At 38.3% G+C, this 25,935-nt stretch overlaps 1 protein-coding gene and 1 long non-coding RNA gene across 2 annotated transcripts in view; one reads left to right on the top strand and one right to left on the bottom strand.

Moving 5' to 3' along the window:
- FDX1 (ferredoxin 1) overlaps nt 1-25,662 on the bottom strand; it is a 36,870-nt gene extending 11,208 nt beyond the window's left edge. The window contains 3 exon segments of the mRNA XM_020996111.2: nt 14,621-14,745; nt 25,311-25,420; nt 25,423-25,662. Of these exon segments, the coding sequence (XP_020851770.1) occupies nt 14,621-14,745; nt 25,311-25,420; nt 25,423-25,485 (298 nt within the window). The 5' untranslated portion in view covers nt 25,486-25,662.
- On the top strand, nt 18,530-22,969 carry LOC110214960 (uncharacterized). The gene is made up of 2 exons (XR_002326398.2): nt 18,530-18,974; nt 22,517-22,969. It is a non-coding gene; the product is annotated as an uncharacterized LOC110214960 (long non-coding RNA).
- Nucleotides 25,663-25,935: the final 273 nt, after the last annotated feature.

Here is a 25,935-nt window from a genome sequence, read left to right as displayed (position 1 = left end):
TAAGTGTCTTGACGTCGTAAATGTGCAAGTAGAAATTGGATGAACAATTGGCAGAATACACTAGTTCAGCCTCTTACTGCCAGCTGCCTACACCACAACAATAACCCACAAACCTTCCTACCTTTACTTTCTTCCCTCCAATCCAACCTTCATATTACAAGCAGGTAAGTGGTGCAGTGGATATAGGGTTGGAAATGGGATCAGGGGTTAAAGAATTTGAATAGGTAGTTTTCAAGGGAAGAAATCAATGGTATCAATAGTCATACAAAAAAGCTCTAAATCACTGATAATCAGAGAAATGCAAATTAAAACAACTCTGAGGAACCACCTCCACCCATCAGATTAACTAAGATGACAGAAAAGGAAAACAACAAATGCTGGAGGGGTTGTGGGAAAATAGGTAAGACTCATGCTCAGTAAAGATGAGAACCAGAACAACCATTCTGGAGAACAATTTGGAACTATGTCCAAAGGGCTACAAAACTGTGCATAGCCTTCGACCTAGCAATATCACTATTAGACCTATACCTAAAGAAGTTAAAGAAAAAGGAAAATAACACACATAAACAAAAATATTTATGGCAGCTCTTTTTGTGGTGGCAAAGAACTGGAAACTGAGAGGATGCCTGTCAATTGGGGAATTCATATTGCATAATATGAATGTGATGGAATACTACTGTGCTGTAAGAAATGATGAAGGAAACTGTTTCAGAAAAACCCAAGAAGACTTTACTCATTTAAAATGAAATGAGCAGAACCAAGAAAACATTGTACATAGTAATAGCAATACTATAATCAACTGTGAAAGGCTGAGTAACTCTGATCAATACAATAATCCAACACAATTCCAAAGAACTCATGATGAAAAATGCTATCCCCCTCTAGATAGACAACTGATGGACTCAGAGTGCAGACTGAAACATATTTTTTCTTGCTTTTTTTTTAGGGGGGGTGACATGTATTTCTTGCCTTCTCAATGGGTGGGTGGGGGATCAGAATGGTGGAAAGAATTTAGAAATGAAAATAAAAATAAAATTTTTAAAAAGGAAATGATATCAGGAAGACCTCAGTTCAAATCCTGCCCAAACACTAGATAAGCAATCCTGGGCCAATCACCACCTCTCTGAGCCTTAGTTTCATCTGTAAAATGAGTAACAATAGCACCTACCTCACACTGTTGTTTTGAGGATCAAATGAGATAACATACGCAAAGAACTCTGCAAACATTAGCTCTTTATTGGAATTAGCAAACTAGCTCTTTATTGGAATTATCATCACTATCCTGCCACCAGAACAAACTTTCTTACCCACGTTTCTGGGTGCTCCAGAATCTTCACTGGATGTAGTCTCCAAAACAGTTCATACTCTTTCATCTATCACTCAAGGCCCTCTACTAGCTTTACAATCTTCTCTCACATTACTCTCTTCCACACACTCTGCACTCTAAAGCAGATCTCTCTGGCCCCTGAATCGCCAGGGTCCTCATTCCTTCATGGTGTTGTTTAGGTCGTTCTGGATACCTGATTATCCTTCCTCTCCATGTTTCATTTTTTAAACTCTTAAACAACAATAATAATAATAACAACAACGATAATAGCAGCTAGCATTTATATAGCACTAACTATGGACCAGGCACTGTGCTACACATTTTACAATTATTACCTCATCTGATCCTCACAACAACCTCAGGGAGGTAGATGCTATTATTTTCCTTGTTTTACAGATGAGGAAACTGAGGAAAACCGAGATTAAGTGACTTGCCCAGGGTCACAAATCGAGCCAACTCCAATGCTACCACTTGTAGGAAACCTTCTTTGATCCTCCTTTCCCCACCCCTATCAAGAGAACTCTCCAAAAGATCTGACAGTAACCCCCCCCCACCCATAATTTCCCTCCTGGATCACTCAGCAACCTACTTCAGTCATATACCAGCCACTGACCTTTCCAGGATGATTCCACCCTGAGGCCAACAAGGAACCAACCTGTCATCAAAATTAGTCCCAGCCCCTCCAGCCGCCGCCCCCCTCCCCGCTAATTCTGTTTGTTCCATTTGTACAAAGGGTGCCACCACCATCCCCCACCTCCCTTTTAATGTACAGTTTTACACCACTACAAAGTAAGCTGCTAGAAAGTAGGGAGAGTTTTCTTCTCTTATCTTTGGATCTGCATCACTTAGCACAGTGCCTTGCACACAGTAACCACTTAATGTTCTTTCCATCTGTCTGTCTGTCTGTCAACCAAAAAAACAAACAAACAAAAAATTGGGGCAGCTAGGTGGCGCAGTGGATAGAGTGCCGGCCCTGAAGTCAGAAGGACCTGAGTTCAAATCTGGCCTCAGACCAAATACTTGACACTTACCAGCTGTGTGACCCTGGACAAGTCACTTAACCCCAATTGCCTAAAACCAAAAAAACAAACATCTGTCTGTCTATCTATCTTTCAATCATTCTCTGATGCAATACATTTTCCAAGTAATACAGTATATAAAAGCTGTGTTTGGTGTCTTATTTCCCTGCTAGACTGCAAGGTCCTGGAGTGACATCTCATCTTTTTTCTTTTCCCCAGGGCTGAAGAAAGTATTCACAGAAGGGCCTAAGGCAGATTTTCTGATTGCCAGAAAGACATTCATTCTGCATTCATTCCACTATACAGAGCAGATAATCTCTAAGGCCTTTTCTATGTCATTATATACACACACACACACACACACACACACGCGCGCGCACACACACACACACACGCACACATATATACATATATATATATATAAATAAATTAATGGAGAAAGAAACATTATATTAAGAGGAGCAAATAAACATAATTATAGACCAAATACAGATTCACATGATCGTCTGCACACTTATAACTTAAGCATTTTCTTGCAAAACAAATTACGTAAAAAATGCATTACAGAAAAGTCTTCCAAGATAGCAAGCTGGGCTGATTCAGAAAGGTCCATCCGCCCTCTAGTGACAGAACACAGTCAGTTCTGAAAATAAATTTTATAATTTATCTAACGGTTCTTCAACATTATTTGACATCTGACTTTTCCTAAGAATGATAACTGTGCCTTTTTGACTATTCAGGTAGATTATCCTTTCTACTATAATAAAAATAATCAAGCAAGCAAGTGCCCACTATGTGCCAGGCACTGTAAACTAGTATACTGGGAACAGAAATACAAAGAATGAAACAATCCCTACTTATAAGGTGACTACATTCTAATGTGCAATATAAATACATACTAACATAAATACAGAACAAATACAGCAGTTCAATTCAAAATAGTTTGGGAAGAAGGTACCTGGCAGCTATGGAAAAGAGGAAATGCTTCATGTAAAAGTTAGTACATAGCTGTGTGTGGAAGGAAAAAAGGATTTCCATGAGACAGAGGTGAGGAAAGTATAGTACATTCCTAGCATCAGAGAAAGTCAGTGCAAAGGCAAGAAGACAGTAAATGCAATATCATTTATGAAGAATAGGGGAAAGGACAATTGGGTTGGACTGCAGAGTACGGGAAAGAGACTAATATTTAATGAGGCTGAAAGACAGGTTGAGGCCAAGTTATGAAGAGCTTTGGAATCTTAACAAAAGTGTATACAATTTATCCCAGACGCAATAGGATGGCACTATAATTTGTTAAGCTGGTGACACGGTCAGATCTACACTTCACTTCAGTGAAGGTTAGAAAATCATCGCGGAGATTCCATGAACTGGCATGGGTATAGACTTGACTTAGGGATACCAATTAGAAGACCACTGAAATAATTAATTAACAGTTCTTATACCAACTTAAAGGTAAAAAATTCAGCTCACAACTATTTTAGTCATGATCCCTTTTTTTGCTTACTTATCTAGAAATAAAATTTTTCAAAAGCAAAACAACTTGTCGTGGATATATATTTTGTTTGGAGGAAAAAATATTTCACAAATCAATGTAGTAGTATTTTTACAGCTCCAACATTTACATTTTTAATCAATCATTTTAAGGAATCCCTTTGCTTGAATACTTACAATTCCCATCCAAATAAGGATGGGTTATCGCACATACAATTTTCAACCTAACAATTTAGAAGTAAAGCCAAAAAGGCATTAATTTTTTTTTTTAGCAAAACTCTAAATTGCCTTAAAGAACTAATCTAGAGCTAATCGCATCATAGTTTTTGAGCTGAAAGGGCCATGAGAGATAAACTAGTCCAGAGGTGTCAAACACATGGACTGCAGGCCACCTGTGGTCCATAACACTCCTGAGTGTAGCTCAAATCAAATTAAGACATAGTTCCTGATTTTAATGTGTTGATGTATTAATAAAGAAATATATAAAGATGTCAAGTTTTCTATGTCAATATGTGGCCCACAGGGACCAACATGTATAGTTTAGGCCAGGGTCTCCCATTTCTTTTTGAATTTGATACAGCTGGGTGGTGCAGTAGGTAGAGTACCAGGCCTGGAATCAGGAAATCTCATCTTCCTGAGTTCAAATTGGCCTTAGACACTTACTAGCCATGTGACACTGGACAAGACACTTAACCCTCAGTTTGTGTGTCTCAGTTTCCTCATCTGTGAAAATGAGCTGGAGAAGGAAATGGCAAACCACTCCAGTATCTTTGCCAAGAGAATGACAAATGGGGTCATGAAGAGCTGGACATGACTGAAACGACTAAACAGCTACAACCACTGAGCTAGTCTAATTCCTTCATTTTCAGATGAGGAACCTGAGGCCTGGAGAGATCAAATGACTTAGCTAAGGTCACAGAGGCCAAGAAAAGATTCAAATCCAGCTCCTAAGATACCAAATCCAGTACTCTTTCCAGAGCACCACACTGCTTCTCAAATTATTTTATTTTTTTTGGGGGGGGGGGTTGAGGCAATCGGGGTTAAGTGACTTGCCCAAGGTCACACAGCTAGTACCTGTCAAGTGTTTGGTCTGAGGCCGGATTTGAACTCAGGTCCTCTGACTTCAGGGCCAGTGCTCTATCCAATGTGCCACCTAACTGCCCCCCAAACTATTTTACTTTTTAACAAGATAAACTGACTATCTGTTTGAAAACTTATATTTCATATGGGTTCAAAAGCTAGGGATCAGGATTGGGAACTACCTTGGCTCTGCAACTTATTATGTGACTAGAGCAAGTCATTGAACTTCTCTGGGCCTCCGTTTCTTCATCTAGAAAATGAATGAGCTGGACTCAATGACCTCAGTGATAACTTGGGGCCTCAGTTAGAAAGTGGTGTTTGAGCTAAGCCTTGAAGGAAATGAGAAGCAGAAATTAGGAAGGAATACATTCCAGGAATGTTCAAAGACAGGGACATAGACCATGGAGTGTCAAATGTGAAAAACAGGAAAAAAAAAAAGCTAGTCTCACTAGATTACAGTGATCGTGAATGAAAATGAAGTATAGGTAAGCATGATATTTAGGAAGTTCCCTCCCAACACATACTTACAGGTTGGGTTCCTGAGAGTTGACTACTCCCATTTTAAGGTACTGTAAGGTCCACACTTCTAAAATCATAGCTCTAGAGCCAACATTGATGCACTTACTTGTAAAGGCTTGTTGACACAATTATCTCAAAGCAAAGTCATTTGCTGAGGTGGTATCTTAAGAATAATAGTACCAAAAAATTCCCCTCATAAACCTGGGATACACTTTCACATGAGCTCACCCATCATCAGTGGGAAGAGTGCGCCCTTGCATAGAGTACACCAATAGAAAGGCACACACAAAAGGAACTCACATGGCCCATGGAACTGGCACTTCTGGAAGTGCAGGGCCCTGATGTCCTGTTTCTTCATGCTTTCCTCATGTTGCTCCCCTTCTCTGTAGTTTAAGTACTGATGGCTAGGTCTAACTTTCTCTTGACTCACAAAGCTCCTCCTGCCTTGTGCCTCGGCTCCATGTTGGATTCAGTGTTGATTTCTGGGCAAGTATCTCTGCTACAAGAACCCAGGGATGATTAGGGCAGTAGTGGTTAAAAGTAAATTAGACTTGTGAGTAGGGATACAGTAAAAAGATAAATAGTGAGGAAAAATAAGATGCAGGGAAATTCAAAACTAATAATTGCAACTCTGAATATGAATGGGATGAACTTGCCCATATAATGGAAATGGGTAACAGAATGGATTAAAAATCAGAATCTGACAACATGTTGTTTACATGAAACAAAATTTTTTTTAAAAGAGACACACACACAAAAGTTAAAACAAAGGGCTGGGGTAGAATTTATTATGCTTCAGTTGATATAAAAAAAGCTGAGGTAGCATTCACGATCTCAGACAAAGTATAAAAGAGATAAACAAGGAAACTACATAATGTTAAAAGGTACCACAGACAATGAAGCAATATCAATACTCGACCTATAAGCATCAAATGCTATACTGTCTAAATTTTTAAAGGAAAAGTTAAATGAATTAAAGGTGAAAATAGATAGTAAAACTATAACAGTAGATGACTTTAACCTTCCCCTCTCAAAACCAGATAAATCTAACCAAAAAATGAGTAAGAAAAAAGTCAAGGAAGTGAACAGAATCTTGGATAAACCAGATATGATAGATATCTGGAGAGTACCGAATGGGAATAGAAAGGCATATACCTTCTCCTCCATGGTACAGGGTACCTTTACAAAGGTGACCATATATTAAGGCATAAAAACATGATAGTTAAATGGAGAAAAACAGAAATATCTAATTCATTCTTTTCGGATCACAGTGCAATAAAAATTATATTCAGTAAGAGAGCATGGAGATTCAGATTAAAAGCTAATTGGAGACTAAACAACCTAATTTTAAAGAATAAATGGGTTAAAGAACAAATGACGCAATCAATAATTTCATTAAAGAGAATGACAATAAGGAGACATTATATCAAAACCTATGGGATGCAGCAAAAGCAGTAATCAGAGGAAATGCAATTTAAAAAACTAGAGAAAAAAATGAAAAATCCCTAAACACCAAATTTGAAATTCTAAAAATTAAAGGTAAGATTGATGAAATTCAGTGCAAGAAAACCATCAAATTAGTAAATAAGACTAGTAGTTGGTTTTATGAAAAAAAAAAACACAATAAAAGATTGGTTAATATGAACTTAAAAAAGAGTTGAAGAAAAACAAATCATTGAGCAGGTCATAAATGCTAATAAAAAACAATTGGGATTAGATGGATTTACAAGTAAATTCTACCCAAAACTGAAAGATCAACTAATTCCAATATTAAATAAATTATCTGGAATAACAGGCAAAGAAGGAGTCCTACCAAACTCCTTTTATGAAACAGATATGGTACTGACACCTAAACCAGGAAGAGCAAAAATAGAGAAAGAAGATTATAGACCAACTTCATTAATGAACATGGATGCAAAAATCCTAAATAAAATACTAGCAAGGATACAACAATATGTTACAAAGATTACGTTTTGACCAAGTGGAATTTATAGCAGGAATATAAAGATGGTTAAATATAAGGAAAACTATTAATATAATTGATTATGTCAATAACAAAAGTAACAATAATCATATGATTATATCAATAGATGCATAAAAAGTTTTTGACAAAATACAAAACTCATCGCTATTAAAAAACACTTGAAACCAGAGGTATAAATGAATTTTTCCTTAAATAATAAGAAGCATCTACCAAAAACCATCAGCAAGTGTTATCTGTAATGGGGATAAGCTGGAATGCTTCCCAATGAGATCAGGAGTGAAACAAGGATGCCCATTATCACCAATATTATTCAATATAGTACTAGAAATGCTAATAATAGCAATAAGAGAAGAAAAGGAAGTTAAAGGAATCAGAATGAGCAATGAGGTAATTATCTCTTTTTGCAGACAATACAATATGCTTGGAAAATCCTAAAGATTCAATTATAAAGTTGGTGAGAACAATTAATAATCTTAGCAAAGTAACAGGATGTAAAATAAACTCACATAAATTATCAGCATTTCTAAATATCACCAACAAAACTCTGCAAGAAGGGATAATAAGAGATACCCCATTTAAAATAGCTACAGACAACATAAAATAACTGGGAGTATACCTGCCAAAACAAACTCAAGAACTTCAAAAATATAATTATAAAACACTTTTTATACAAATAAAGTCAGATTTGAATAACTGGGGAAATAGTAATTGTTCATAGGTAGGAAGAGCCAATATAATAATAATGACAAATCGACCTAGACTAACCTATTTATTCAATGCTATCCCAATTAAATTACCAAAAAATTGTTTCACTGAGTTAGAAAAAATAATAATAAAATTCATTTAGAGGAACAAATGGTTAAAGATTTTAAAGGAACTAATGAAAAAATGTAAAGGAAGGAAGTTTAGTAGTACCAGATCTGAAACTACATTATAAGGTCATAATTACCAAAATTATCTGGTATCGACCAAGAAACAGAAAGGTAGATCAGTGGAACAGATTAGATACACAAAACACAGTAGTGAATGAATATAGTAACTTTGTGTTTGACAAATGTAAAAACTTATGCTTTCAGCACAAAAATTCATTGTTTGGTAAAAACTGTTGGGAAAGCTGGAAAGCAGTCTGGCAGAAATTGGGCACAGATCAGTTATCTTACACTATTTACCAAGATAAGATCAAAATGGATACATGAGGAATATAGAGGAAGCTAACACAAGAAAATTAGAAGAACATGGAATGTATGACACCTACCAGACTTATGGATAGGAGAACAATACATGAATAAACAAGAGACAGAGAACATTGTGAGATGTAAAATGGATAATATCGATTACATTAAATTAAATGGTTTTTGTAGAAATAAAATCAATGTAGCCAAGATTAGAAGGAAAACAGAAAATTAAGAAAATATTTTTATAAAGAGCTTCTCAGATAAAGGTCTCATATCTCAAATATATAAAGAACTTTGTTAAACTATGAGAATATAAGTCAGTTCCCAACTGACAAATGGTCAAAGAATATGATCAGGCAGTTTTGTGTTGAAGAAATCAAAACCATATGTAGTCATGAAAAAACGCTCTAAATCACTACTGATTAGAGAAATGCAAACTAAAACAACCTTGAGATATCATCTTACGCCTATCAGGTTGGCTAAAACGGGAAAACAACAAATATTGGAAAGGATGTGGAAAAATTGAGACACTAATTCACTATCGCTGGAGGGAAGCTCTTCAACTGGGAAATGTCTAAATAGGTTCTGGTATATGCTTGTGATGGAATACTACTGTGCTATAAGAAATGACTGAGCTGGTTGATTTAAAAGAAAAAACATGGAAAGAGGAAAGACATGAAATAATGAAAAGTGAAATGAGGAGAACAAGCACACAGTAACAGAAATACTGTCATAAGAATTTGAATGACCAATTCATTTTGAGTATTATAAATACTCAAATCAACTACAAAGGACCTATGAAGGGAAGATCTATTCACCTCCAGAGAGAAAGAACTGATAAACAGAAGTATGGATACTATGGTTTTACACACACACACACACACACACACACACACATACATATCTGTGTGTAATGGTAGCCTTTTCTAGCGTAGGGTGGGGAGAGGAAATGAGAAAAAAAAGTGCCCATCAAAGAACAAAAGAAAACTTAGAAGAAAGCACAAAAAAAGACTAGCTTTGAAAATGATTAGTGTTTATTACATTTAAAAAAAATAAACAGTGTGAAATGAAAATTCACGGTTTTATATTAAATCATCTTTTTATGTTGTGCTGTGTACATGGAAATTTTCCTTTTGTGTGTGTGTCTTTTTGTACTTAAATTCAAAATGAATAAAAAAATTTTTTAAAAAAGATTGAGTGTAGGTCCCATCTCTCACATTAAAAAAAAATCAGTGCTTAAATATGGTGATTTGAAAAGTATAATACACACACATTATAATCCCCCCAAAATACATGCCTTTAGGAAGGATTCCTTCAAAATTTGTCATTCCATAATCGAAAACTTGACAAGAGGACACTCACTTAGTAAATAAGTAGTACAAAGCATACTAATCCAATAACCTGAAACATGATTTTATCTAAAAAATAAATAAGACAATACATGTCTATTTCTAGAGATGCAAGAGAGAATAGATGGGGCGGAGCCAAGATGACGAAGTAAAAGCAGTGACTTGCTTGAGCTCTCCCCCAAACTCCTCCAAATACCTATAAAAAAAAGACTCTATAAAAAATTCTAAAGCAGCAGAACCCACAAAAAGACAAAGTGAAACAAATTTCCAGCTCAAGACAACCTGGATGGTTGATGGGAAAGGTATATCATGCCAGGCTGGGAAAGGAACACAGTTTGGCCTGGGTACGCAGGCCTCAGCCAACCTGGAGCAGGCCTCAGAGGACTGAATCACAGGCAGTTGTGGCAGTTTCCAGACTTCTCAATCCACAAATGCCAAAGACAACTTAGAAGGTCAGTAGGAAAAGTCTGTGTCTGCAGTGAGAGAGAAGTGCTGGGGTCCCAGTCTCATTCCTCAAGTGAGGCCCCAGGGTGGTGGCTGCCTCCTGAGCTTCTAGCCCACAGACTGAGGGGGAATTGAGTGGCTGATCAGATGGGGATTTTCAGGGATCTCTTTGCTGGTGCAGGATTCTCTTGCTTTGCCCATGCTTGGATCTGGGTCACAGTTCTGGGTGGTGGTTCTACTGTGAGAAGGAGCGATGGCATGGTGGAGCTTGTAGTGACTGTGGAGAGAGAATCCTCCTCACAGTTCCAAGACAGAAAAGAGGGCTTGTGGTCACTCACAGACCAAAACACAGGCCAGGAAAGGAGTAAACACCTCACCCTTGATCACAGCACCTTGGAAGAACTGAAAATTTTCAGGTCCCTAGAAGTACCTCTGAAAACAGCTGCACAAAACCCCTGAAGCTTGGGAGACTACATTCTCCACACTGGAAGCAGACCTCTACCTTAACAAAGAGTTTATAACTCAAGTAATTGGCTGGGATCATGAGCAAGCAGCACAAAAAGAAGCAGACCATAGAATCTTTCTTTGGTAACAAAGAAGATCAAAACATACAAATAGAAGAAGACAACACAGTCAAAGCTCCTACATCCAAAGCCTCCAAGAAAAATATGAATTGGTCCCAGGCCATGAAAAAGCTCAAAAAGGATTTTGAGAAGCAAGTAAGAGAAGTAGAGGAAAAACTGAGCATGATGCAAGAAAATCATGAAAAACAAGTCAGCAACTTGCTAAAGGAGACCCAAAAAAATACTCAAGAAAAAAGAGATGCAAGAGACCGTAGAAACTATCTAGTTCAATATCCTTATTTCATAGATGAAGAAATTAAGGCTCAGGAAAGGAATGTGACTTGGTCAAGACTGCAATGATAGTAGACTGAGTCTAGAACTCAGGCATCCTGATTCTTAGTCTAGTGCTTAGACAACTATATGATACATTCTAAGCCTCCAACATTTTATTTTGGAATATCTTAGGTACCAGGGGAGAGTGATAAGTACTTTTTAAAAGTTTCTACAAAATGGCCATCTAGACAGGCTTAAAAAGGTTGCTTCTTTACATCAAAATTCATATGGGTAGACAAGGAGCACTTAGAAGTTTCCTTATTAATTACTCATATAAATCCCATTTTCAGCATAGTAACCTAGGCTACAAAGAGTAGAAAAAGACAAGATGTCTTAAAATGGAATTTATGAGTGGCCAAAGACAATAAGTAAGCCAAAGATGACAGTAACTCCTAGCATCCTTTACGCACCTTCAGATTAATTTATTTGACTTATGATCCATATTTATTTCTAATTTCTTCCCCATCCATTCTGGGTTGGTTTTTTTGTTGTTGTTATTTCACATTCTCTGTGTAACACACAAGATTGTCTCATCAAGCATGAATTCACTTTCCTTCATATTATAATATTTGTGAAGTGAGCTTTGCATTCTTTTTGCGGCTTTAGTGATACCTCCTTCTGGTTTTTAAGATCATCTCTGTAGATTTCTCTGTGTGTATTTTGGACTTTGGTTGAGACTTTATTCCTCTTTAGTGTTTTAGCCTTGGTTTTTTCTTTTCTTTTTGAGCTCTTGCAGTCCCCTATCATTTACTTTCTAGTCTCTCCCCCTTTGCTGATAGATAGATTCCTAAGACTGGGCTGCAAGGCTGCCTCATTCTCCTCATGTGGAGGGATATAGGGTTTGCTGGCCTGATTCCTACTTTTTATGGGGGTTCTTTACCATAGGCCTGAGACTAGGTTAGGAAGCATCACATTTCAGCTCACCTGAATTCTCCTTTGGCCTCAGCATGATGTAGTGGATAATGGATTGGCCCTAGAGTCAGAAGACTGGATTCAAGTCCTGCCTTAGGCACTTACTGTGTAACCCTGGGCAAGTCACTTACTCTCTGTCTATTTCAGGTTTCTCAACTATAAAATGGTGAAAATAATAGCACCTACCTCGCAGGGTTGTTGTGAAAATCAAATAAAATAATAATTACAAAGTAATTAACACAATGTAAGCACTACATAAATGTTAGCTATTATCATTATTTTTGTGGTTGTTGTCTATCCCCATTGGACTGTAAACTCCTTCACAGCAAGTACTATCTTTTTTTTAAAAAAACTTGTATTTATGACCTCAGCATTTAGCATAATGTCTGGCATATAGTACATGCTTAATAAATGTTTATTGGTTTAACCACAAAATGACAATTTTTTCAGTGAATGAAACTTTAACATTGCACTAAAACTTTATAGAAGAAACCCTTCTAAAATATAGTATATATCTTCCTGTCTCTTATAAAGAGCACATATAATTCAAATCTATTTTTATGACTCTAGCTATTATGAATAAATTTACTACAAACAAATACTGGCTATCCATTGTAAATATCCTGCTCCTCCCTATTCCACACCTCCAAAGCTCTTGTTATCACCCACAATTTTATCTACAATTTGATCCTCCTTTGTACAAGTCTTGATGAAGAAATGGGCTTTTTCCTCGACAATGCTAATCCCTTTCCTATCCCACCAACCCCAAGATCATTTCCTCTTTCTTTCATCCTCAATCTTCCCTTATTGTCTGGCTCCTTTTCCAACACCTAAAAATATGACCAGGTCTCCCGAATCCTTAAAAAGCCTTCACAAGACCCTGATGTCCCCTCCAGCTCTTGTCCTGTACTCTTCTTCATTTCCCAGGGCAGGCTGTCTCCATTTTCTTACTTCCTAATCCTTTCTGCCTCCCCCCAGCCTTATCCCTAAACCCCACCCCTCAACTCATACTTAACGTATTATTAGTACAGAATCAAAAAAACCCAGAAAATTAGAGTTTGGGAGAGCAGGAATTCTAGGTAGAGGGAGCAACATGAACAAAGATATTCTATCTGCCATGCTACCACTCAACTCTATGCATGACTAACTATCACTGAAATACATACCAACTGCTAAATTCAATGATCTTTTTACATTCTTCATTTGGCTTGACCTTTCTGCAGTATTTAACACTGCAGACCTCCCCTACCTTCCCCCAATCTCCTGGATCTTCCTTCCTTGGTTTCTATGACATTACTCTCTCCTGGTTCTCCTATCTGACTGTTCCTTCTCATTTTCTTTGCTGAATCCTCCTGTCCACTAAGTATAGGTTTCCCCCTGCTCCCCCATGATTTTCTCTTGGGCCTTCTACTCCTGACTAAATGCTCTACCCTGATAGTCTTATCAGTTCCCATAGATTTAATGATCATCTCTATGCAAATGACTCCCACATCTACCTACCTATACCTAATCTCTCTCTTGAACTATATTCTCATCTTATCAACTGTCCAATGGACATTTCCATCTGGATATTCCCTGCATATCTCAATTTCAATATGTCTGAAACAGAATTCATATTTTACCCAAAGTCCATCCCTCCTTCCAAACTCCCCCATTTCTCTTGATGGTACCATCATCCTTCCAGTCACCCAGGCTCATAACTACTTGGGATCATCATTAACTCTTCCCTTTCCCTCAATACCATTTTCAAATCACTCTACAATCCTCTTGTATGTGTTCCCTTCTCTTGACAAGTCCAGGGCCTTGCCACCTCTCACCCAGACAATTGAAATAACTTCCTAAGTGTCACTTCCTCAGGGTCACACAACTAGTAAGTGTCTCAGGCTGGATTTGAACTGAGGTCTTTCTGACTCCAGACCTAGTACTATATCCACTGTGCTACCTCACTGCCCCTACCTTTGAATAGGATCTTTCATTTTCCCTGTCCTGATAAATTCTCAGGTTTTAGTTCTTACCAGATGAGTAGTGTGATTGCAGGTAGTTGAACTTAAATGTAAAAAACACATGGAAAGTTTCTGTTTTGGTCTAAACTTATGATTGTATCAGTGTGGGGAACTCCAAGCACCAATACAGACAGACAACTATAAGTAACTTATAGGTACCGAGAGGTTAAATAACTTGTCCAAGAAAAGCCTTACCGAAGAGCTATTCTTTTGCAGATCTGTAAAATAAGGCTTTTGGATTAGTTGATTCAAAGATTATGAATACTATATTCATTGTGTTTGACACATAGTAGGCACTTAATAACTTCTTGTTGCTTGATTGTGAGTTTAACAATACTCTGGTCAACTGTATGGGTTACAGTTTAATTATAACTTCTGCTTCCATATAAAAATTTTTTTATATTAAATTATTTCTACTTACCAAACCCATCAATGTCTAGATTATTATTAACAACAACTTCTAGTAGAGTATCACCAACTTTTCCTTGGGTTGTTAATTTCTCACCATCACGGTTTATAAAATGAATGGTTATTTTATCTTCTGAGCTAGAAAAAAAAACATATCTTTAGTATTCTCTAACATTGGATAAGTATTTTTAACAACGCTTTTTAAGACCTATAAGGCCAAACAAATAATAGTCTAACTAAACATCATCAAATATATGTCTGTACTTTTCATCCTTTTTCTTTCAAAGGATCACCTAGTAGGAAGGGACTGGAACAAAATACAAATGCTGCAATTTAGCAAACTTTTCATCGACCAATACTTTGTATATGTTCAACATCTATCAATAATCTCTTTACAATATGAATCAGATTAACTTAACTAAAACACAGCTACCATATTAGTAATTAAATAATGTATAGTGATCAGGAATGAGGACCTCATTCACCAAAAGTTCATCTACAACATGAGGATAACAGACATTTCCCATAATATTGCTGTAAAGAATGCTGGCAGAAAGACTTGAAATTCAATTTATTAATTGTATGACTTTGGGCAAGTTGTTTATCCCCCAGGTCTTAATTTCCTCATATGTAAAACAAAGGGGTTGAATTAAATCATATTTAAGTTCCATCCTGTTCTAAATCTGCTAATGTGAACTAATTTTGTTTTATAATAACATGCTACTGTATAACACTGGTACACCAATAGATGGTGAGTGATTTCCCTTCCATCTCTCCTATCTCCAACTTGTTTCTATGGAGTTCCCCTCTCACACACTACTTCACCAGACATCCTGCTTCCATGAAAAAATTAATGATGTTAGCCAAGGGCACATTTATATCACACTTATCGATTATAATCTATTCCAACCTCACACCTTACACTGTACTGAGCTCAGCCAAGGTACATGTCATTAAGAGAAAGAATCAAGGAATATGGCTATCTCAACAGAGAAAAACGAATTTCCCCACTATTAGAAGTTCTCTAAAATTCTATGTAGAACGAGGGAACTGGTGCTGAGGTGCATCAGTACAGTCTGGCAGCACACAGAAAACCCCGTCTGTATTCAACACTATTATTACTAAAATGGGACAGGAGCTAGAAAATGTGTTTAAGGATTATCCTGGGGTTCTAGGCCTAGTTCCCAAAGAAATCAAAGAAATAGAAGGAAAAAAACCCCACAAGTACAAAAAAAAATTTATAGCAGTTCCATTAGTTACGGAATGGCTGAACGAAATTATGGAACACAAATGCAATGGAATATTACTGTGCTATAAGGAATGATGAAAGGGATAGTTTTAGAGAATCCTGGAAAACTTTTACGCAGAATGGAGAGAGAATGAGAACAATTTATACATCATGTCATAAATACAATGTCATAAAAACAAACAATTTTCAAACACTTAAGAACTATGATTAATATGCAACCACAATTCCAAAAGTCCACTAATAAAATATGCTACTTACTTCCTGACAGAGAAATGATGGATTCAGGGTATGAAATGAGACTTTTTTTTTTTACCATGGTCAATATGGGAATTTGTTTTGCTTAACTAAGCACTTAGCACAGTGCCTAGTACATAACAGGCACTTAATAAATGCTTATTGACTGAATGACTATGTATATTTGTTACAATGTTTCTTTTTTCCAGATAGAGGAGAAGTAGGAGAGAAAATCGATTTTTTGTTCATTGAAAAACATTAAATACAACAAAATAATTAATCTGCCAGTGTTTTATCCAGAGAATTCACAATGCTATCAGTGAGTCAATGAAATACGAATGATATTTGCCCATATAATGCTCTCTATCCCCCTCCACCAAGATGGCTGGATAAATTATCCAAACATCTCAGTTTTGTTCTATCATAATTTCTGACTTCCTTAATGTTTATCTTAGACATGCAAAAAGCAGTTCATAAAATAATTCTACTGCAATTTTCACAACTGCCAATAGATGGCAACAATTGGCAATAGATGTTTTCTTTATCAGACTCCCAAAAAAAGTGACAATCACAGAATGTTGCTAGAACTGAAAAGAAAGGAATGTAGATCCTATGAGTAATCAATTCAATACACATCTATTAAGCACTCCTATATGCAGACACAAAGAAAGGCGCAACACATACTTTCAGAAATCTTGTACAGAAAAAAGGTACACAAATGATGATACCAGATTAAGTGAAATGCAAGGCAAAAGAGAAAGTTCTAGGAGAAATGTGAGGAATAAATCATTTCCACCTTTGGGATAGGGAAAGAGAGGGACTATACATTTACATGTGAAGACAAAGGCTCTAGATCCAATACTTAACTACTTTTTAGCCTTGGGCAAATCTCTCTAAACCCCAGTACCTCACTCTATTTATCTGTAATTCTTTTTTTATTCTAAACCTATGATTTTATCAGTGCCATAGGCACTCCTCAAACCAATGCAGAGACAATTAGTCTATAATTTATAGTGTTACAGTGTTACCATCTAGACTACTGAGAAGCTAAATGATTTTGACTACACATGTCACAGGTAAACACTTGAACCCTAGCCTTCCTGCTTCCATGGCTATTTACACTGCCTATCCCATCTGTACAAGAAGGAATCACTACATCATCATCACTCTACTTATTTTCCTCCAGGCTCACTCTCTAGTCTGGCTCCTTCTAAATTCAGACTGCCTTAGGCCTCTGTTTTAAGGCTGAATTAATGATTGATTGCTGTGTTCTTGTTTGGAATCACCATATCATCAGAAATCCAAATCACACTTTGGATCTCACCTGCCTAACCACACACTGGCCCCCTACTCCCTTCCTCCTCCCACCCCTTTTCTGCTATCTTTTGTGTATTGTCTTCCCTTATTAGATTTTAACCTCCCAAAGGGCAAGAAGTGTCACCAGCACTTAAAACAGTGCACCTAGCACATAGGCACTTAATAAATGCTTCCTGATTGACCTCCATCTTTCCATCTCCCTTTTATGTGTTGTGCTCCTCCAGTAGAATAGAAGCTCCTTCAGAATAGGAGTCATCTTGCTTTTTTGTGGTTGTTTCCCCCATGCTTATTAACACAGTGTGTGACACACAGAAACAATAAACACTATTTAAGAAAATAAGCTAGTTCACAATCCAAAGGTGAAGACAACATGAAAATAACTGTATAAATAAGCTATGTAGAGGGTAAATTTGAAATAATCAAGAGAGAGAAGGTATTAGAATTAAAGGGAGATCAGGAAAGGCATCCTCTGGAAGATGGGATTTTAGCTGGGACCTGAAGACAGCCAGGGAAACCAAAAGGCAGAGATAAGAAAGAAGAATACTCCACGTACAGGGGAAATGTCCAGTCAGTAGATGGAGTTATTTTGTTTTTTAGGAACAACAGCAAGGAAGCCAGAGTCACTGGATTGAAGAAATCATGGGAGTGAATAAGGTATAAGACTGGAAAGGATTGGGGTGGGTGGGATCTATGAAGGGCTTTGAACACCATATAGATTTTATACTCGATCCTGGAGGTAACAAGGAGCTACTGGAGTTTGTTGAATAAGGGAACTGACATAGTCAGATCTAGACTTTAGGAAGATCACTTTGACAGCTGAGTGGGAGATGAACTGGAGTAGGGAGAAACTTGTGACAAGCAGACCAACCAGTAGACTATTACAGCTGTGAGGTGGTAAAGGACTACACCAGGGTGGTGATGGTGTCTGAAGAAGAAGTGGGTGTACCGAAAGGATGTAATAAAGGTAAAATTAACATTAGAGATAGGAATCTGAGAAGGATAAATCAATAAGGGGCCCTGAATGCTAACATAAAGGATTTTAAACTTTATTTGGCTGTAGAGGGCTGGCTTTGGGGAGTTGGAGGACTTAGGCCAGCCTGGGTCTTAACCTGTAAATTGTACTAAACCTGACAGCTGTGAAACTCAGGATGTCTGCTCACCACCCCCCTGTTCTGTCTCTTGAAAACAGGATGCAGGAAGGGAGGAAACGGATGGGGTACAGGACAGGACACAGGAAAGAATGTAACAGACAAGGTACAAGGAAATAAGGAAACCACTTAAGTAGATTTGTACTTTTCATGAATAGCTTGATCCAGTACTATATAAGCCTGAGCCCTCAGATCAATAAACAGAGTTTGTTCTTCACTGCTCTCACCTGGCCCATGATTCTTTCTCTCTTCACACTCTGCCGGACCACAGCCCCTACGCAGGCGCTCCCGGCATTTGGCGCCTAGACAGGGACCTGAAAGGAAGGCTTCCCCCGGCAGAGTGGCCCTGGACAAGGTGGGCTATTTGGCCAACAGCCCTAGAAAAGGAGCTCCGGTGGTCAAGAGAAGACACTAACAAAGTAGGGCAATAATTTTCCCATACAGCTTTTTATTTTCACCAGGTTAAACGGGGATTAAAAAGAAACCAGAATGCCGCTTATCGGGGTCTCTTAAAGTGAAAGTGAACTTTGGAACAAGACTGCTGCTTATTGGGGTCTCTTAAAGTGAAAATGAACTTCAGAACGAGACTGCCACTTTTCGGGGTCTCAGATTTAAAGTGAAAGCAAACCGCACAGGCGGACAAATGAGACTGCGGCTTTTCAGCGTCTCCAAAAGCGAAAGTAAACTTCAGAACTAGACCACTGCTTTTTGGCTTCTCTGATTTAAATGGAAAGTAAGCAGCACCAGCTAAGTAGTGTCCTATAAGATAAGTTAGATAATATGGGGCAGAATCAGAGAGACCGACAATATTATTTGAAAGTGTTCAAATACAGGGGACACAACTAGAATTTTAGCATGCAAAGAAGAACATTGTCTTTCTTTAAATTGTCAATTGTATCTTTGTCATTTCTATTGAGAACAAACCAAGTGCCATTCTGCTACTGAAATCTCTGCATAAGATACCTGTACTGTCCAACCATTGCATTGCCAAGACTGTACTAATACCAACTTTGATTATACTAGGAAATGGCAGTGCTCAGTCTTTGTGGTGTTGCAATTTTCACATATTTGCTATTTTATTGATTATTGTTTAAAATAATAGTACTGTATGAGAACTTAATGATTATATCTTGGAATTATTTTGTATAGAAAATATACTTAGAAAAGTGGTTACCATGCTGCTGTCCTGTTCTTGTTAAAAAGACCCATGTCATAAATATTCAGGACATTGGCAGCTGATCACATTTACAAAGTCAGTGTGTAAGTGAAGTTATTACTCCCTCCATAATGCCTTATGAACAAGCAGGAGCTGTGATGTGAAGCTACATTGTATTTCCCATTTTATATATGTCTCTCTATTTGATTTTATTCAAGTTACAGTACATTCTGAAAAAGTTGGCTTTAGGTGTGTGTCAACGTGGCATGCAAAGAGTTATGATGACTTTACATTAAATGTCAGAATTTGTAGTCGTTATGATAGTGGAAATTTTTGTGGTTTTCAAGAGTCTCAAAGAAAATTGTATATTAACATTTTTTTGTCAGCCATCACATTTCCAAACAGTATTTTTAAAAAAAAAAAGGTAAATGTGATATGGCAGATGAGCAGACTAACCAAAATCAGTGGTTAAGGGGATTTCATTTTAGATCCTTTTTCATAATCAAAGAAAATGGGACATTTTATATACATATATATATACACACACACACACACACATATGTATGTATGTATATATACACATATACATATATACACATATATATGTGCATATATATATATAAAGTTTTATTGAAGTTAGAGCTAAAATAGCATACTTAATTTTATAGCTTTTGTAGATACATGTCCTTTGCAACCTTCCATTCATTTCAGATCAGTTTGTAAATCAAGAGTTCTATCTCACGGTAATTCTAGAGAAAAATAAAGTTTGTATTATTTTATTTACAACCACCATTTAGGTAACTTAAAAATTACACTGGAATTCAAAAAAGAGGAAAAATACTTAAGAAGCTAAGTTATATCAATAATTAGAAAACAAATCAGCTTGTTTTCTTAATCAGGTGGGGAGGAAACTTCAAGGGTAGCAGTAAATAAACTCTCTGCTTTAGAAATCTGACATGAGCAGTTTGTATGTTAAACACAGTCTAATGCACTGTATGTTTACTAAAATTTCCAGTAAGATGTAGCTTGTAAATTTTCTGAATCAGCTCCTTAGTACTAGTTATAATATAGCTAAAATCTTAATATATTTTGCAGTATATAAAAGGCTATAACTTCATAAGTCCTTTTTAACATATCTTTGATAGAACTTTTTGATTTAAAAAATTATTCATTCCAACTTTGTTAGAATATTAATAGCAATATTTTTAGGCTTTCATTTGTCCTGGTGGTTCTTTGGGAGGGTTTGCAAGCAAATTAAACAAGTGAAGTGGGAAAGACATTTATTTGTCTTTGAATATTCAGAAATAGTTTTTTACCCTTGCCCAACAAAACCCTCTTGAATTCAGTAGATAACTAAAGAAATTCTTTTGCTTTGCTGCAGAGTTCTACTGCCTAACTCCCCTCTTGTATTAGAAAATTCAGCATAAATTTGTCATAGCCTGGTCAGTAGTTAAAATGACATTTCAGAGTTGAAAATAATTTTTATTAATTAAACCATTAGGGAATCTTTTTTTAACTACAGACAGGAAACATAGTTATTTCTGTATTTTCTGCCAAGAAGCAGAGCCTTAAACACATTTCTATACATACCTGATTTCTTAGCTACTTAAATTTATGCTGTTTTAAACATTACTTAATCATATTTAGTTAGCTATTTTTCTACTGAACAATTACACAATGTTAGGGAGTCTTATTCTAAAATTCCTTTATTTCATATCAATGTGTGATTCATGTTTTTTAAAGTGTAATTACAACGTATGTATCAGAGTATGCACACAAAAAAGTGGGAGAAAGATGAATATCATATTGTGTGCTACAGTTACCCAAAAATAACACTCAGAGATTTTCTAGGTATAAAGTGAAAGATTTATTACATTCTCACAGGAAGCGGGCATCTGCTTCGTACGGCAGTCCGAGCGAAGCGAGGAGAGGCACGAAGGTCAGAACAAAGGTTATATAGTCCTAATACAGAGACACCCACCCACCACTGGCTGTAAATTCCCATTGGACAGGAATTTCAGCCTCACAATCTAAAACGTGAAAATCTACCCCAGAAACAAGGAATATCATTGTAATACTACCAATCCTAGCTATTTTATCCTTATTTAGCATTAGCCGTTGCCTAACACTAATGTAACAATACAGCTCATGTGTTTTCTGGGAACTTGAAACTTGGGCCTATTCAGGCTAACGGTAACCAACCTTGAGTTTGTAACAGTCTACAAAACTGTTACACTCAGTCCATCTGAGAGATCTCACACTGTTTAATTGTCTCACACTCTTTAATTGTCTCATTCAATATGAAGACAAGCAGATACTGTGGATTAGTGACATATTTTAAGAAGGACATAAGCAATATCATTTCTTGTTTTGCTTTAGTATTCTTGGCAATCCAAGACACCTCAAGACTGACAATGGTCCCACCTATAGTAGCAGGAATTTTGCACAATTCTGTCTCACCTATAATATCACTTACTCTACTGGCATCCCATACAATCATACTGGACAAGCCGTTGTTGAAAGGTGCAACAATGATATTAAAATCCTCCTTGATAAACAGAATAAAAGAGGTAATAGAAAACAGGGTAAGAAGGAGATTTGATCAGGTAATATATACCATAAATCTTTTGACAATAGATGATCAGGGACATACTCCTGCACAAAAACATTTTGCAGGACAAAAGAACAGGTTGTTAGATGAGCAACCAGATGTCACGGTAATGTGGAAGGATCCAAAGACGGGTAATTGGGATGGTCCAGTAAAATTACTAACCTGGGGTCAAGGTTATGCTTGTGTTTTTCCAGAACATGCAGAAGAACCAGTCTGGGTTCCTGAGAGGAACATCCGTACCTGTCAGCATACTGACCAGAGGGATAGAGACCCTGAACATCAAAGGAAAAACTGGTTGGAGAGACAAGCGGAGGAGGAAGGCGAGACCAAGAAGACGAAGAGCCAATAATAAGATGCTGACTGTCCTTTTTGCAATGATGACTGTCGCAGGTGGCTCCGGGATGGAGACATGATTACATTGGACTTATATGCCTTACCCCACCTTGGGTTAAACCTGTAACCTGACCACTATACTTTTGTTTGTGTAACTCCCTATTTGCTTTCTAACCAATGTAACTCCTGATCAAATACTGAATGAGCTTCAGGGCACTTGGCATTCCAAAAATATAACATGGATGGTATTGATCCTCAAGATATTGTTTATAAGCTATTGTACTATATCAAGCAACTTAACACTTTCCAGAATATTTCAAGTTTGCTGTTGCATTTCATACCCTGATAGTAGTATTGTTACTCTTGAGTTTTCTCCTGATGTGCATCCCAGCTTTGTAGAGGGCCAGCTTTGGGGAGTTGGAGGGCTTAGGCCAGCCCAGGTCTTACCTGTAGCTTGTACTAAGCCTGACAGCTGTGAAACTCAGGATGCCTGGTACTGTAATTTTAACACTGGTTTGAACTATAGGCAAAATATTCTTCCTAATGGAAGACTTCAGTTTTGGGAAATGAAAGGATTTTATTACACTATTATTTAGATGATATCACTTTTATCCATGAAAATAAAGCCTTCAAAGCCTCAAACCTCTGAAGCTCAAAACTGATTAGCTGATGAGTATTTTGGTTACTTGCCAGCTAGAGACTGAAGAAAACACCTAAGACTATCCAATTCCTTGTGAACTAACACTACAGCTACCAATCAGTCTTCTTCTGGGACTCTCCAAAATGAGAATAATAACACCTATGCTACCTAACTCATAGAGGTGCTGGGAGAAAATTGCAATTTAATTTAGCACATGCTATATAAACATGAGAATGAGCTGGGAAAGGCACATGGTGTGATGATACAGAGTGCTGCTCTTGAAAACAGGAACAGCTGCTTTCAAATCTTGCCTCTGACACTAGCTGTGTGAAGAGCATCTCCAAGTGTTACTTAAACTCTCTGTCCTCAGTCAACTCCATAAACAGACTAGATCTGTGAAAGGAATTGATAGATCTGTGGATGAAACTGAAGGGATCAATGATGCTTAACACACTAACATATGCCATTATTTCTGCCATTACTACTGACCCACCCTCATGCACATATGCTTTACCTCAGAGAAATGTTAGGGGATGACTGTTCACAAATGAGATTAAATTACAAAATCATTCACTGAACTGTTATTTTAAGGCTGAACTCCCCTACAACATTTCAATTTTTTTTTTACTTCTTTATAACAGCTTGGAAACTTTTACATATAGCAAGGTATAAATGTATAAAATTGTGATAGCTACAGAAGGAGAGTGTGAAAAAGATCTCAAAAAAAAAATTCTGGGGGGCTGCCAGCACAGGGCAAATCAATAGCATAATATGACTGGTTAAAAAAAAAAATAAGTAACTCCCTCCAGTACACACACCAAAAAAATCAAGGCGATGAATAAATCTTAGATTGAATCAAGAAAAATATGGCATACAGAGCAAGGGAAGTGATAGTCTGACTGTCCTCTCCCCTAGTCAGACTATAACTCAGCAGAATGTGCAGTTCTATGTACCACACTTTAAAGATACCTAGCATTCACATAAGCACTTTAAATTTTGCAGAGCACTTTACATACGTTCTCACTTGCTCCTCAAAAGAACCCTGTGAAGTAAGTGCCATTTATCAACCCTTACTTTACAAATGAGGGAATGAGGCTGAGTGATCAAAGTGATGTCCAGGGCCACACAGCTAGAAAGTGTCTGAGCAAGGATCTGAATTCAGGTCTTCTTGACTATACTTCCAATACTCTATCCACTGCACCATCTTACTAGCAAGTAGTTAGTTTAAGGCAGTGAGAAAAACTGGCTTCAGAGTCCTAGAAGCTAAGTTCTAATCATGGTCCTACCACTTACTACTACATGACCCTGGGGATAACTCATTTAACTTCTCTAGCTTCAGGAAAGGAGAACTCAGTGACTTTTAAGGTACCTTCCAGCTCTAAAATCAATGAAAATTTGGAGAGTGTGCAGAGAAAAATGACTAGAATGGAAAAGGGCCTTGACACCATGCCATACAAGGATCAGTGGAAGAAGCAGCAGGCTTTTAGCCTGCAGAAAATACCCTGGGTTAGGGGGAGAGCACCACAGCTGTCTGCAAGTATTTGAGGGGCTGCCATCTGTAAGCGAGATGCAAGCGATTCTGCTTAGCCCTGAAGTTAAAATGAGTGAAGAACAATTCAGGTTAGAAGTTTAAATAAATAAATAAATGAGTGAGTGCCAGGGACACCGGGGGCCAAGAGTGACCACTTGGAAGGGCCAACGGTAAAAAAAATCCCCGGCCATACCTCAGCTCCCCGAGAAGGAAGGGAACCTGCCCGACGTCTGTCTGCGGGGGCTCAGACAGCTGGGTCCCCGCAGTTCTCGGGGGCCGGCTGGTCAAAGGGCACAGGTCACAGCACCCGAGCCTTGGGCGCTCCTTCCCCACCCCCCACCCCCGCGCGGACCCGGCCAGGAAGGCGGAGGGGGGAGGGGGGAGCCTCCTGAGACCAGCCCCGAGCCCTAAGCGCTGGGGCCGCACAGAAGCGGAGCCGGCCCGGCCCCCCTCCCGGCCCGGGGCTGCGCCGGCGGCCGCTTACCTGCGCCGGCTCGGCGCCGACAAGGTGAAGCTCCGGCTAGCCCGCGGGCAGGCGGCGCTCCCCTGCAGCTGCTCCCCGGGCCGGCCCGTCCGCCCGGCTCCCCTCGGGACCCGGCGAGGAGGAGGCAGCGCCGGGACGCGGCCAGCAGGAACTTGACTGAGCCCAGAGCTGCCATGCCGCCTGAGTAACGAACCACGGCCCCGTACGCTCTCCCTCGGACCCGCCTCCTGCCGCCTCCTTCCTGGGACGCGGAGGAGCCCAAGGGCGCAGGCACGCCCACGCTACGCCGACTCCGAGCGGGGCTACGCTTCCCAGCGGGTGGCGCGAGGCCCGGCACCGCCTCTTCGCGGCCGCAGGCGGAAGGTGCGTGCGTGACTGGAGTAAGGCGATCGCAACGCCCGCCCCCTGCCCTTGGGCTATTGGGCAACGATGACGCAAAGGGCCCCGCGCCAGCCCCCGAGTGCGCGCCTAAAGGCCCTGAAGTGGCCTTCTCTTCTGGCTGGTCAAGGTTTCCCCTCTCGGCCTTTACCGCCCGTCGCGGGTGGGTAGTCTGCCCTATTTTCTTTTCCTCAGTGGCCTGTGACGGTTATCTTTGTTTTTTACGTATTCTGTAACGTATGGACAG

The sequence above is a fragment of the Phascolarctos cinereus genome, unplaced genomic scaffold (genome assembly GCF_003287225.1).
Source record: "Phascolarctos cinereus isolate Bilbo 61053 unplaced genomic scaffold, phaCin_HiC Scaffold_726;HRSCAF=1367, whole genome shotgun sequence".
In the NCBI taxonomy this organism is placed as follows: Eukaryota; Metazoa; Chordata; class Mammalia; order Diprotodontia; family Phascolarctidae; genus Phascolarctos; species Phascolarctos cinereus.
This window is presented reverse-complemented; position numbering and strand designations above follow the sequence as displayed.